This window comes from Aythya ferina (assembly GCF_964211825.1).
Source record: "Aythya ferina genome assembly, chromosome: 1".
NCBI lineage: Eukaryota > Metazoa > Chordata > Aves > Anseriformes > Anatidae > Aythya > Aythya ferina.
This window is the reverse complement of record NC_140296.1, coordinates 5,410,753-5,426,971: the sequence shown is the minus strand read 5'-3', so window position 1 is coordinate 5,426,971 and position 16,219 is coordinate 5,410,753. Positions and strand designations below refer to the sequence as shown.

Sequence of the window (16,219 nt, the reverse complement as noted above, 5' to 3'; positions counted from 1 at the left end):
CAGTTACCACTGTAAGTGAAACTATGATTATCTCCAGCAGCCAACCTGCTCACTCTGTCTGGGACCAAACAGGTGCCAACATGAGGAACAGTCAAGTCCTGGTTTCTGTTATCTATAAACTGGCCTTTTGCATCATGGTGATTGCAGGTATGTCATCAGCATCCATCAGCAGATTTATGGTCCTCTGGAGAACCCCAGAATATTGTATCACTTGCACAGTCCCTCAGGAAGCCCTTGGCGTACTAGGAGACAAAAAGAAGAAAAAAATATTTATATATAAACCATATCTGGGAATAGAGCATTTTAGCTCAGTAACAAAGAACTGAGAGACAGGCTACCTGAATTATATGAGCCATAGACTTGCTACCAGGGTGCAGAGGTTGTGTGATGGCTTCTTTGTAAAGGACCTGGTGGGAATCTTCAAGGCATGAATATTTTCTCTGTTAAGTAGTTATTCCAATTTTTGACCTTGCTCAAATGAAAAAATAAATAGATAAATGGAAATTAGATTTGTTTTCCTTTAAAATTCTTATTTTTGATGGTGGATATGGAGAGAAAATAGAATTTTGTAACTGTTTTCTGGAACAGTTCAGAATAGATTTTAGTCTTGAAGTTTTCTATCTTCCAATGCAGTTTCTTCTACTTCATAATTGCAGTGCTGTTTTTTATAAGCGTATAAAAATAAAGTGTTATTGTCATATTCCCCTGAGTAACTTAATGACTACATTTTTAAGATAACTGATTACTGTAATTATGTAATGTGTATTCTGTGTACAGGAAGCTTTATGCATGTAACTTTAAAATACACCATAGGTGTCGTTACACTTTTTTTTTTTTTTTCCTCCTTAGTAAGGTATGACTTTATCACTATTTTGAAATACTTCTTGTGAAATACATGATAGGAAAAGTAAACATGCCAATGTATTCTTTGTTTTATTTTATCATTTTTTCTCCCTTCGGCTTTATGAAATTTGGAAGCTTGATAAGATATTTTGTAAAAGTGTCTCAGAATTGTTTTTTTATTTTTTATTTGTAAATTTACATTGTTGTGATGAAAAAAATATAGTCAATTTTTAAGGAAAAAACTTCCTGTCTTTGTGGTTACTAGGACCTAAATGGAAATGTAAATTGAGCATGACTGAAGTATTGACAGAAAAAAAAAAATAAAAGGAGATTTTAATTTCAATAAGTTGATGAAGAAATGCACTCGTACCAATTTAAGTTAACTATTCCACTGCTGGACAACTCTACAAAAGCTAGGATATGGTTGTATATATATATATACATATATATAGGCTATACATGTACATCCTAGGATGAAGATAGGATATAATGGTAAATAGTACATCCAATTGGCAGGTTTTATCACATTGAGAAGTTTGGTCTGCCTTTCACTTTGAGTCATCTTACTCCACTGAGAAATGGACTCCAGAAGTATATGTCAACCTTCCACAAAAAAAAAAAATCATAAAAACTTTACTGCCTAAGTAAAGTACTTTTCAGTAGCCAAATGATTTTGTTTCCTTCCATGATGTCAAAGTATTCATGCGTTCTTTCATATTTCTCTAATGAAAAAAAAATATATTTACAACATTAATGCACCAATATTACATTCATAGATTGAATTAATTGGATTGTGGCTGAGAAAATGAGGATAAATTGTTTCATAAATCTAGACATATTTCTTTTTAAGTTAGCAATAATGCACTGTGGGCTTTAATACCACCACCACTTCCCCTCCAATCCTCATGGACTAATTGCAGCAGCTAGCCAAAGAGGGCACACATATGCAGACGGATGACAGACTTTCATTCCATAAAGAAAAAGAGGTCAAGATCTCCTGTATAGAGAAGAAACTTCCCTGTGAAACACAGGTAGGATAGAGGTCATGGCAGTGGAACTAGCTGGGGACTTTAACAGTGTTCTGCTTGATGTACTGCTCTGCTTCACTATCCTGCTGTCATAAGTTTCCTCATTATACAACCAGTCACTGTCATCTTTTGATCCCATATATGTGACCATTACAAGAGATGGTTATAGAAGTGACCATTTACATGAACACATCAGAAGTGGGTAACTGTATGAAGCAATAAATAATAACAATAGGGTAGCTTGTTTGTCTGGGGTTCTCCCCCAAAATAGGACAAGGCTGTACAATCTTCACCATGTTAAAATGGTGGTGATTAACTAGTGTGGTCATACTTGACAGAGTTTCAAAACAATATGAAAGATAATAGATATAATATAAAACCTCTTGTTATCTCCTGACATGCTGCTGGCCGTGTTGGGTTGCTTGATACAACTTCTTCCACATTGTCAGGTACAGTCATAATCACAGAGCCAGAGCCTTCTGTCACTCCAGGTGGGAATATAAATAATTGGATAAAAGATATGGCAGTTAATACACCTGACAATTCCACATCCCTAATGAAAAACGTAGGCAAATCTTATGCATGTAAAAATTTAGAATTAATTATTAAATCCCTCTCTGATTTGCAAGCTCAGAAACAGCACCAACAAACATACTATCATTTCCAGATGTCTTGTTCCTTGATATAAGGCGAGCAGACTGGGGCTAGGGCTAGTCATATACTGTCTGATCTGTTCATCTTTTGCACAGCTTCACAAGGTAATCAGGCAGAGGTGACCAAAGCAGCAAGATGTTGCCTCCAGTTCTCATCATTTCAATGTGTATTGTAGCTATTGAAGTTGTTGTTGGATTTATGGGAAATGGATTTATTACAGCTGTCAATAGCATTAACTGGATCAAAAGCAAAAAAATCTCTGCTGCTGATATGATTCTGATCTTCCTGAGTACATCAAGATTTATCTTGCAGGTGACAGTAATGATGTACATTCACAGTCTCTATTTTACGGATGTTTTCAAGTTGGCTTCTGTGTACAAAGCTTTTGGTGCTGTATGGATGTTTGTAAACCATGCCAGTTTGTGGTTCAGTACCTGGCTCTATGTCCTCTACTGTGCTAAAATAATCAATGTCGACCAATGGTTGTTCCTGCAAATCAAGCTCAGAATAACTGGGATGGTTCCACAGCTGCTTCTAGGATCACTGGTGGTCTCTTCTGTGACTTCTCTTCCTTTCTTATGGACTACACCCAGCACGTACCTCTGCAGCTCAACCGGGAACTGTAGAGAGAATAGCACAGTACACATCAGTGACTGGGACAGTTCACATCTGTACATTCTTCTTCTTTACTTTGCTGGTTGCTTTTTTCCTCTGGTACTATCTGTGGTAACCTCAGCCCTATTAATTACTTCTCTGTGCAAACACACCAAGAACATGCAATGCTATGTAGATAGTTTCAGGGATCCTTTGATAGATGTTCACCTAACTGTCATTAAATCCATTATTTCTTTCCTGATCCTATATCTTTCCAGTTTTGCAGCTCAAATTCTTTTGACACTGTCAACTTCTCAAAGTCAAGATGCTGTGAAGGTTGCAGTATCTTTAGTAGTAGCTGGAGCATATCCTTCAATACACTCTGTTATCCTGATCATAGTCAATTCAAAGCTGAAACTGGCATTCAGGATGCTTTGCCAGCATTTTAAATGTCATTTGGAAAGTGTGACTCCCTAAGACTTATACTGAAGTTTTAAAACTCTCAAGTTATACATCCGGAGGAAAGATTTTATGAATTTATTGTTTCAACATCTTTGCTCTTTATCAAATGTTGTAGTCTCTCACGGATTTCTGTGACTAAATCTCCTTAACATTTCATAACATCTGAAATAATATGCATTTTTACCTTTTGCTTTTTATTTTTTAATATACCACTCTTGCTCTCTCACAATCTGATTTAATAAAGAGGAAGAACAAGAATGCAGTGAAAGGAAACAATACTCTTAAATACCAAATCAAGTACAAGATGTGATTTCATATTCACTGTTTAAGACTGCTGAATTTATGATACATTTGAATGAAAGAAAGTGGGACTAAAACAGAGACAAAAGATACAGAACTCACAAATATCAGCTCTCATCTAAAGAATTTTTCACCCAAGAAGCTTAAAATTGGCTGAAACACATACTGCACAAGACTTAACAGAATAAGCATGCAAAACTAGTTAGAAGATAACCTGGGGGAAAATTAAGATAAGGTGACATATAACTAATTAATGTAATTGTAATTATATTTTGAATGAGGTTTGTGTTAGAATTCTAGTATATACATAGCAACTTAACAGTTACATCTTCCTTTAAAACTTTATTTTGTTCAAAGCATACTTTATATCAGTTTGTTTATTTTTTGTTTCTTAAACGTTTTTTAGTAAGTTGGTGATTACAATATAATTGGATGTAAGCATGTGGATCCACCTGTCCACTGCAGAAAGTCTCTTTCTTGTTGAGTTGACTATTCTGAATACAAATCTGCCTTTTTACATGATTTGCTGTTGTTCTGAGTAGGTGTGAGTTGTTTCTAAGGCTCTTTTCTTTTAATACTTTATGCTTCTATGAAGTTTCACATGTGGTTGATGAAATATGTTCTTCAACAAATCCTGTCATGTTTTATCAAATAATGTGCTAGATGATTCTACTCTGAGGTTCTCAGCTCAGATGTTTTTAAGCTGTTTATCTACTCTGCAGAAATTTGGATAATGCTAGATTATAAATCACTATGGTGAGAGTTTCAGTCCAATCTGTAAAATTAATGAAGAGGGTGATTCACTTAGTCTTGGAGTGTTTCAGCTTCGGTGTTTGAAAAATAGGATTAATATATTTATAAAATGATTTGAAATCACTATTTAAAATTACCAGATAAATGGTGAATACAATGCTTTAAACTAATATTTTAAAATATTGTTGACAAAGTAGTATATGTTAATAGAAATAAGAGGCATGAATGAATGATTATACTGTCCCATATGAAGCAATATGATTATTAGCATGTGTAAATAGTGGGGTCAAACTGCATATCAGGGAAGGTGAATGATTGACACAGTGTTTGGAGGAGCAGTACAGTGTACCATAAGACTCAGACTCTCGTCATGTCCAGACCCACATGATTTTTCTTTTGCTCAGTACTGTGCATGCTGCATCAATAGAGACCCAAGAGTCCCCCGAGAGCCCTGTCTGTGAAGTTTTGCAGGGAAGCAGATGGAAGCCACACTGGTCATGTCGCAGTGCAGTCCTGCTCCACAGCAAGTGATGGGGCATCTGCTCCTGCACACCCTACCAATATGGAATATGATCAGAAGAGCCACACAGTGACAGCTCTGTGGGCCCTTTCTCCATTTGGCATGAAAAGAAAGCCTTCTGAAAGAAATGAGGGATTATTTATCTATTTATTAATTAGCTTGATCAGGAGGATCTGGCTAAACTATTTTCCTCATAGAGTTCATTTCGCTGTAGGTGTCTCCAAACCCATTGTTGGTGTCAGTCTAAAGACAAAGGGATCAGAGCCACATACGAAAGTACTGGCCTCTTCTCAGCTTTGTCACTGTCTCCTCACCTTCAGAAGGGAGAGATGTGAAGCAGGAGCAATGATTAATAAAATATCCTTTAGTGCCTCCAGGGGAAACACAGACAAAGCTCAAGCACCTGATGTCTTTATATTGTATTGACGGAAGTTTTGTTATACACAGCATAGACTGGAATAGATGTATACATAAATTAGAATTTTAGAATAATGAATCAGTAAATAAAAGATTAGTTTTGTCCTTTCTCTTTCCATCTTTTCCCCAAGCTTCAATTTATTTTCATTTCTTCTTCTGTAGAAGTTGCTGTTTCCCATTTATTTTCTGGTCTTTCCCTAGTATTTAGATTTCAACCTTTCCCTTCCTAAAATAATTGTCTGTATTCTCTGCAGTTCTAATATATAAATATTTTTTCTGCTATATATATTTTTTTAAAGTTTGCTGATTATTATTTTATAACAAAATATCATGCACCAAATTGTAGCAATCTTTTGTCTGTATCCAGTTCACACCATAAAGAAAGTAAATCTGATCAATGCTTTAGTAATGACAAGTTTTGAGAATATATAAATGTATAATTAAAAAAAAATAATAATAATCCCAAGTAAAAATAATTAAAATAATAGATTAAAAAATGAATAAATGAAATGAAAATAAACAAAAATCAAAATAGAAAACAAAACGAAAAAAAATCGGTTTCAGAAAGAATGTGCAGCTGTTCAAAAAGTATTCAAACTACACTCAATAGATAGTATTAGCTATCTATTAGCTAATATTTTTCATGTTGATATCATCTTGTAGCTGAATGCTTATTAAATTTCAAACTGACATTTCATTTTCTTAATGTTTATGTCTTTGCAATGACTCAAAAATACTTTACATTGGCCAAGGTAATCATAATGAAAATCAACTACTGGACAAGCCAAGATGGAAAAGAATCTGGACACTCATAAAGCCAGAGTTCCTGATACTCAAGAATTTCAGAGGTCAGAATGTCTCATTCCTAAAACACTGCTCATCTCCATCCTGAGAGGCCATATCCCCTCTCTACTATCAGTACCATATACTGAGTACTATCTGTGCTCAGTTTACCTGTGTATGAAGGCACCAGGACAGTTTCTTTTCAGAAAGCAGAGCACTTTTATGGATGGTAGTCACATTGTGATTTTATATGGGCTCCTGAAAAGGGAGAGAAAGGAAGGCAAGTTGCTCAAATCCATGCTATCTACTTTGGTATCCTTTTTTTTTTTTTTGTCACTGTGCACTGCAGGTAAACATCCCGGGGCCATGGTGCACCCTTCTTCCAAAGATAATAGTGCCAAAGTAGCTATAGCTGAAGTGGGAACCACACATGGAAAGTTTCATTGCTTTTTTTTTTTTTTTTTTTTTTCTTTTGTGTGTGTGTGCTGTCATAAGGAAAAACAGAGGCAAACTGCTGAACAGGAATAATTAATTGATATCATCATACCTCAGTTGCCTGTTGGGGAGGAGAGGTTAAATTAAACCATTTCTGGCCTTTAGGCACTCAGATGTGATATCATGATGAGATTAAGATGGATGAGCGAATTCATAAATTAAAAAATGGGTTGCTAGGTGATTAGACCAGATTTTCTGTACTCTGCCACACCTTTTTTCTCTCTCAGTGTCATATTTTCATTTCATTTTTTTCCTAACTTTGTATTTCCTTTTACTCTTTTCCCTTACTTTTGAAGTCTGCCCTTCTTATTTTAAGAAAACAAATAAAAATATTTAATTCTTCATTTATCATCTCTCTTTCCTAACACTTTCTCTTAAAATCCTGACTGGTTTTGTTGTTGTTGCTGCTGTTATTGCAAATGCCTACTCATGAAATCAAGCTGGGTTTATTCCCATATTTACTTTATTCTAATAAGCACATGATCTGAGACAGTTTATTGTTTTTGGCAGATTGGTACTTTTACTTTTGTGGGAAGATTACAAACATTATTTTTCCTTTCTTTGTGAAAGTGTTGGAAAAAAAGCCACATGCTGAGACCTCGAGATATTTGAAGTTTCCCTTTCAAAACCTACTTCAGTCAGTTCTGCTTTATTGCCCTTTCCTGCATTTCCCCATGTCACTTTTCTCTTACCCCACATGCTAGACCATTCTTCTTGTAGACTGCTGTCTTTCTATGTTCTTTCTCATTTTTCCTTGTCTCCTTTAAAATTGTTCTTATTTTTTTTTTCTTTCTCATGTTCTTTAGTTCTTATTCTCACCCCTGTTAGTCCCTCAAACTCTCCTGTTCTTTTCTGTGTTTACACTATTTATTTCCCTTCCAGAATAGAGATAATCACCCAAATATTTTAATTCTGTTGGATTAAGATAAGAAAGGAAGAGAGGAAATAAAATGTAGCTGTTTACATATGTAAACAGTGACGTGGAAAATTATTCAAACTCTGAATGTGTGAGATGTATGCTTAAGACTAAAATGAGATGAAATACATGCACCCTGAGAAATGACATCAGGAAAAAATTAGGAATTTCTAGACTTACATATCTTCTTAAAGAACATAACATAAGCCTATCTATTATAATTAACTGTCCCTAATCAGAACTACAGGAAATAAACATTTTCTGATGAACTTCTGAATCTACCTGAAAAAGATGTGTAATGATTGTAAATAACTATTTGTTGACCACTTTTGATAGATCAATGAATAAATAAATAAATAAATAAATAGATAGATAAAAGTTTATGCTGGTGGTTAAACAATGAGTTTCAGATTCCTAACATGCCATTTACGTGCAATTTGAATATCTATGGACAAAAAAAGCACATTTCTCCTGGTAGAGACACAATGGGTTTCTTCTAGGAATCCAAAGTAGTATTACTGGAGATGTACAGCAATATTACTGTGTCTGTTGAATAATTAATTACTTCTCTCTCATCTAAATTATGTAAGAACAGATAAAAGAGGTAATCTAAAAACTTACTTTGATTTGTAAGTCATGTTTGCACTACAGCTTCAAACACTCTCCCTTTTAATTCCCTTTTTTATTTTTAAACATTCGCTTGACCTGTATTTTTCTTGTGCCATGGCTCTACACAAGCAGAAAGAATGGAAAGTAATTTTGTCATAATTATCCCCTGAAAGAGATTATGCTGAGATATAGTATCTCTTGGCTTAAATTCCCTAAAGCTGTGAAAAACTAAGATCTTAGGTTCCCTCCTTCCTGACACGTACTACAACCAGCCTGCAATTGTTCCAAAAGTCATCTCCAAACCACATTCTCTCAAAAGAAAGTTAATCATTTTGGAAATGTTATGAACACATAGACATCTATTAAATTTCTCCTTCTGTCTGGTCCCTCTGCCTGCTGCATCTCATTGACATGGAAGTGACTTGATTAGGTTTCCAGAGTCAGTGGGAGAAGGTTAAAATCTCAGGCTGACCCTCTAGAAGTCTTCAGAGATACATTGCCTTTCTTGTTCACTGTAGAGAAAAGCCTGTGTAAATTACCAGATTAAGGGACAAGACTCTTAGATGTCTTTGTTTCACCTTGTGTTTGAACATCTTTATCTGTGTCGGCATCTCTAGCTCCAAACTGCTGTTGTAAGCAAAAGTGAGAACCCTAGGATGATTCTCAGATTACCCCTGGAGCACTGATGTTACCTTCTTTCATTACTTTTCCTTATATTTTAGCTTATTTTGACTTTTAACTTTTGTAGTCCAAAAATGAATTATATCACAGAATTCAGGGTGGCAGAGTCTGAGGCTTCTCATCCTCTCTACATCATTCTGCTCAATACCATTGGAACTTTCTTCCCTTTCATCACTGGATTTTTGAGAAAGAAAGCCTTTGACTTGCACAATTCCGGGATGCATGTGCATGTAAACACCAACCAAATTCTGGCCCTTCCTTTGCTTTATTTTCTGTTCCTAGTTTTCTGTTTGAGTTCATATTTCTGTTATTCAACTGCAGCAACTAAATCAACAAGACATCTTGTGTTATCTTTATGGATTACTGTGCCTTATTTGAATACTCTGTACTCAGCTTGTAATTAATCTAAAATGAGTCACTAATTCAGTGTTGCATATCTTCTTGTAAGTCACCTTACTGTGAGAAATATTTGTTCAATGCCTTCCTCATTCTGAGAGGTGAATTCTAAGAAGAATGCGTTATAAATTACTGTTGATAATAATAGTAAGAAAGGCTACAGTGCTGACCTTCTGATACCCACATACTCTGGGGAAAAATTTACTGACACAAAGTAAAGATAGTTTAAAACTACTGAACATGCAGAATATTTTTCTTCATCTCTGAGGCATTAACTAAATATAAATGTATATTTTAGTTTGGTGATAAACTTTGTTGTCAGCTGAGTAGGCTGAAAGATCTTGAGGTTTCAAGAGTTAAAGTGTTAGATCTTATACCAAAGTGCTAGGATTCAAATAGCTGACTCAATATATATATATTTTTTCCCACCATTATGTTTTGTTAGTTTATTTTTTTGTATGATAACTCATTATTTTAAAGTTGACAGCCAAAGTAGTATAACTATATGTATGTGAACAAACTTCCATAACTTCTTTAGAAAAATCACTTTTTGCATTTCAGTGATGTTGTTGTGATCAAATACCTTGCTGTCACATGACTTGATAACTGATTGTTTGCTATGAATTGTCAATGAAGTGCTTCTAGTACTAATCTTCTCATAGTGTATATTCACATGCAGCTTCAAACATTGTACATTTATAGAGCTGGATAAGCAGCCTTCATCCAAATACATTATTCAGCAAATGCAGCTATGGAATAATTTATCTTAAAACTGGATTCAGAAGGAATTAAACTAGCTCTGATCCACACAAGATGTGGTGATTTACTCAGCTGGGCAGCTGAGCTCCGCCACAACTACATTCCCTCCTCAGAGAGAAAGGGGGAGAAAATGGAATGAAAAGAGCTCAGAGGTTGAAAAAAGGACAGGAAGATCACTCAACAGTTATGGTCACAGGCAAAACAGACTCAGCATAAGGTCTCAGCATTACATCTATGCATTACATCTCAGCATTACATCTATGTAATTTATTAATTATCAAAAACTGTAGAACAGTGAGGAGTGAGAACTAAAAGCAAACTAAAAACTCTTCCAACTACACCTCCCGAGGTGAGCAGGGGAATGGGGAATGCGGGCTGTGGTCAGTCCCTGATGCTTTATCTCCACTGCTCCTTCATGGTCACTCTTTGCCCCTGCCCCAACAAGGGGTCCTTCCCACGGGATGCCATCCTTCCCAAACTGAGCCTCTGGGGGCTGCCCACAGGCTGCAGCTTTTCAGGAACTGATCCCACATGGCTCCGTACCATGGGGTCCATCCCCCAACAGCAAACTACTCCAGCATGGGTCCCCCACGGGTGGCAGCTCCCCCCAGATCCTCTGCTCCTGCGTGGGCTCCTCTCCACAAGCTGCAGCTCCGGGCTGGGGCCTGCTCCTGCGGGGGCTCTCCATGGGCCGCAGCCTCCTCCAGGCCACATCCACCTGCTCCACTGTGGGCTCCTCCACGGGTTGCAGCATGGAGATCTACTGTGCCATGGGAGGGGACCCATGGGTTGAAGGGGGACAGCCTGCTCCACCAAGGGGCCTCTCCATGGGCCACAGGGGAACTTGTGCTGCATGCCTGGAGCACCTCCTGCCCTCCTTCTGCACTCACATTGGGGGCTGCAGGACTTCTCACGCCACACTCTCCCAGATGCTGTTGTGCAGCAGTTCTAGTTTTCCCTTTCTTAACTGTGCTCTCACAGAGGTGCAAGCAACATCACCTATTGGCTTGACTGGGCAGCAGCAGGTCCCTTTTGGAGCCAACTGAAACTGGCCCTTAACTAACATGTGGAAGCTTCTGGATTCTTCTCAGGGAGGCCACCCCTGCAGTCCCCCAGTACTAAAACCTTGCCGTGTAAACCCAATACACAAAGATTGGTAGGTTTTGTGAAAAGGCACTGTAAATAGGGCAAGGAGGAGCCAAATCTTAAGTTCATCTCAGTTTAGATCTCTTATATGCGGGGCTTCTGATCTACCATCTTAGTGTTCCATTGTCCTGTGGTGATAAAAGGGCTTTCATCACTCTAAAGCTTTTTGAAAATAGTACCTAGAATTTGCTATATAAGTGCAGGACATTTTATTGTTTATTTTTATTGTGCTCACCTGCATTTCATAGAAACAGATTTGTTGTTAAGTATGTGCTTCAGCCCATGCCTGAAATGAAGTGTTGCTATATATACAATTGATTTTCCTGTCTTTCAGCAAAGTCCCTAAAGAAAGAACTTTGAGAAGGAAACTTCTTTGAGTATTTTCTACATATATCAGACAAATAAATAAATAAATAAATACATATACCCTATACTATACAACAATTATATATATATATATATATATCAACTTGGATGTGCTGTATATTTTCATATCCCACTTCTTGGGGGTGAAAACACATATAATAAAATTCATTTTTAAACTAAAAATATAAAATGCTTATGAAGTTTCTCTTCCATCAGCTCTTTTCAATTCATGAAGTTTTGAAGGTCCAAAGACATGAAAACTATGAAAAAAAAAATAATAAAATGTGGTAAATAGTGGAACGATGATGCCTAAGAATAGTAGTGGTAAATTCCTGTTCACTGTGGCTCTCTTCTGCTGTGCTCTGAAGACACCTGTGTGAAGACACCACTGAAGACACCTTTGTGTGGAATTATTTGGGGGTAGAAAGGTGAGGGAGAAGAAAAGATCAGAAAGGAGTCTGATTGACTGTACATCAGGAATATCTCACCAGGACTTTTCAGTAGAAGACAGAAAGACTGAAGTAACACAGATAATGAATCTTATCATATAAAAGTTCAAGACTATCACCTGTATATGGGAAAGTTTTCTAATAGCAAAAGTCCTTTAAACTAATAGAGAGAAGATGAAGAATATACATTACCTAGGAGCTGAAGATAGACAAAATTAGCCTCTGAACAATGTACTTATTTTATCTGCAAGTGTAACTAACAACCTGGAACAAAGCATGTTAAGTTGTGATGGATTTTCTTCTGAGGTCTTTTAAGCTATGCTAAAACTCAACGTGAGGATGCATTTTTGATACCATTGTTCCTTAATTAAATTCTGCTCTGAGTGATACACAGAATAGACTAATTTGTCACTATGGCCACATACAGTAATGGAAACTCCACTTACCATTCCAGCTCTCAGTCTCTGAGAAATAAGTTCTTGCTCCCCTGGTTCAAACAACATGGATGTTAGTATCTTATGTAGTTACATCACCATGAGTTTAATTTCTATTCCAATGAGCAACATCCATTTCTCTTAGCATTATCTATCTAACTGTCTGTCTGTCTATCTATCTATCATATACTTACCTACCTACTTCAGTGGAGTTACGAGCGGTTTTTCAGGAAGAAGTTTATATGGGGTGAGAAAGTGAAGATGATATAAATGGGTATGTGGGAGATTAAACACATACACACACACACACACACACACACACAAATAAATAAATAAATAATATGGTAATTCTGGAAAGAACCAACTTGATTATATTTCAGTTAATCCACAGAAGTTATTTCTCCTAATTCTGGATGAAAGGGAACTAGATAAGCTGTAGACATTAGGCCATATCAGACAGGCCAGTTTTCCGTGAGCTTGCAAAGAAATGTAGGTGTAGAGTTGAGAAAAAGCACTGTAGTGAGGATAAATAAAATTTTCTGAGGCTTAATACTGTAAGGTATATAAGAATATCCCATGTTTCTGATGTTGTGTAATTATTCTTAATTAATTCTGCTACAAGCAACATCTAACTTTCATTGTTATGTGCATATGTGAAAAAACGAGAGAATTTTGAAAAATAGACGGTCCCTTGAAAACCTTGAGCTTTCAAAGATCAGGCTAAAAAAAATTAGGTAAAAAAGTAGGAATTTTAAGTGAAATGTTGGCTTCTGTGAAAGCAAAATTCAAACAAACAAGACAGGAATGTACCAAACTAGCATATCCCAGGGGAAGTCTTGAACTCCTGTTTATCTTTCAGGCCCAAACTGAAAATGGTTTTAAAACCAAAGAACCTTTGAGATACAAATTGGTGTTCTAGAAGAAGGATTGTATTTTATTATTTTATTTTATTTTATTTTATTTTATTTTATTTATTTCCCCCTCATGAAATGCTCCTATCATATATGAAAACACAAGATAGGAAGTTGTGACACAGAACACCTCTGATCAAACCCATTTTTTCAGTAATTTAGATTTCCTATTGCCTTATTCACCTGTTTAACTTCTAGAAAACAGCCTTGCTTTCCATGCTGTAAAAATAAGCCATGTATCTGAGGTTCTGAGAGGCCCCAGCCTCCAGCATAAATTCACATTGTTGCCAAGGGGCAGATTCGTGTGGCAAACTGGAGTTTGCTATCTCCTAGGCTCAAGTTTAATCCATTAAATTACAGCTGCTCTCCCTGCACAACAGGTTCACAAAGCAAAACCCTGCTGCTTAGCTTCGTATGCCACTTAAATCAGTTGATTATTTCATAACACCATTCTTTGTTTGCCAGGTTCTCTGAGGAGGAAATGCAAAGAAGTATCTCTGTTGCTATGAGCTTATTACAAAATCCATTCCTGATCTGTATTTTGCCTGCTTTTAGCTCAGTGAAAACAGAGCATGTCAAATAGGAAACAGTCAAGTTATATCCTCAGAAATTCAGGCTTTCTGCACAGCATTACAGATTACCATTATAGATTCCTTCCTTTTGGATATAGCCAGAGATTTGGAAAACAAGGAATCAAATATAACATCGTGAGCATTCACTCTTTTCCCCTTCTATCACTTAAGTTGAAAACTCCCCTCATTCCTCATCTTTAAGAGTCAAATGTAAATAATATCTGTATGGAGAAACCTCACCCACCAAGGATTAGACATGTACTGTCTCTAGCATTCAGCTGATTTAAGGTGTGTTGCTCTGCCCAAGACGTGTTGGTGCCATGGGTTTAGTGGCTGTGCCTAGGGTTTGAAAATCTGGCCATTGCTTCTTTGAGAGGAAAGATGACCATGAGGTTAAGGCACTTTATTTTAGTGGATTTTTGTCACAGATTTCTCATCTTTCAGTAGGCCATACACAACCCCTTTTTTAATGATTACCTGCATGCAAATTCCCATCTAGTGGTATCCTGGCAGTAGAAAAGCTTAGAAATCTTTGCCCTGAAATATTCTGTCTATAAAAGGGGACCTTTGAACACAATCCTTAGGTTAATTTCAATAAAGCTAAGATACTCAGATCCTTGAGAGATAGCAGATACGTATTTTCAGGTTCCTTGATCTCCAGGTTAATATTTTCTATACTTGCCTAGGGACATCAAGCCAGTGCCATGTTACCCTTCCTTGATTTGTTTGGAGAATTAATTGAAGCATTATACTATCAGCACCCACTGGACATAAACTTTCAAAGGTGAAATAAAAGAAGGGATGGTGGTGTGGGTGAATTACAGAAAAAGTTGATTTATTTTTTACGAATCAACTATTTATATATCAGGTTCCTTCTTTTACCTTGTTCTGGTACATATCAGATAGTAAACTTTTTTCTTTTCTTTTTTTTTTTTTCTCTTGTACATCTTGTGTGGCATACATCCAGAGTAGCCATTATATTCTTGTTTCTTTTATTTTATTCTTTTGTTCTTTATTTTTTATTTTTTTTTTAACAATGTGACCAATACCTCAGTGAACATCAGTATAATAAGAATAGTTACTACTTACCAAAATCAACATACAGAAAAATAGACCAAGAAGTCCTGACACTAGAAAAATATATATACATGTATATATTTTTTTTTGCCAAAACTGTACAGCAGACACTATATTGTGCCACTGTTACCAACAAAATCATATTTTCCTGTATTCAAAAACATTACATTTGTGTTTGTGAATATATCAAACAAACTCAATTACTGTGCGAACAACTGTGCAAATTACTGGAGCCATCATAAATCACAGTAGCCAACAGTCTGTCAATAATCTGTAGCGAAACTATATACCAGAGATGACAGTTATCTTACTGAATCAGAAAAGAAACACAGAAAAATCCTTGGAACATGTCAGGTGGTCAAAAGTATTCAGTGAAAACTGTGGTAAATGATTAATTTAATAATCAATCTAATAAAGTAACTAATAAGGCAGTATTTTGAATAGCTAAAGTAACCCTCCCTTAGAAACTTTCACATCTGTAAGTGAAAAAAAATGTGTGCCTACAAAGCAGTTTTGTTGAGAGAGACAGTGGATAAAGAAATGTGCAGGTATAGTTCTAAAATGAATTAGTAGATGATTATTTAAAATAGCATGACATAATTAAAATGTGTGTATGTACTTAAATGCTGAAAAAGCTGAATACAATTTGAGCTGGCTCATTTATTGTGCAAAAGAAAAAGAGTAAGCTTTTCCTTGAATGGGTTAATTTTTGAGACAGCCTGGCTCTGAAGCCTCAATGCCTACATGTTCATAATACACTGGATTTAGTTTCCATAGACAGAGAGCAAGAGGATACTCTGCAATTGCTAGCTATTTTCTTGTTCCTGCCCCAGATGAATTTTGAGGAAGAACGCTAAGGGACTGCCAATGACCTAACTGATAGGTCAAGTTGGAGAAATCGTTTTTGAGTGCCAGCTCAGGACTGGCAAGTGCTTCAGTTGCTTGCTGAACAATAGAGATCTGTCTTTAGTACACACTTAAAAGAAGCCCTTCACAGAACATCCAGTGCAATGCTGAATTGAACTCAGGCTGCCCCTTAGAAAAATACCTGCAG

The 16,219-nt window shown here is 36.2% G+C and overlaps 2 protein-coding genes across 3 annotated transcripts in view; both read left to right on the top strand.

The window, feature by feature from the left end:
- Window positions 1-16,219, top strand: part of TENM4 (teneurin transmembrane protein 4) — a 1,677,033-nt gene that overhangs the window by 175,249 nt on the left and 1,485,565 nt on the right. The window lies entirely within an intron of this gene.
- LOC311438646 (taste receptor type 2 member 40-like) lies at window positions 2,661-3,596 on the top strand (the record flags this gene model as incomplete). The annotated part of the gene is made up of 1 exon (XM_084523266.1): window positions 2,661-3,596. One exon carries the CDS (start codon window positions 2,661-2,663, stop codon window positions 3,594-3,596), a length of 936 nt encoding a protein of 311 aa, XP_084379392.1.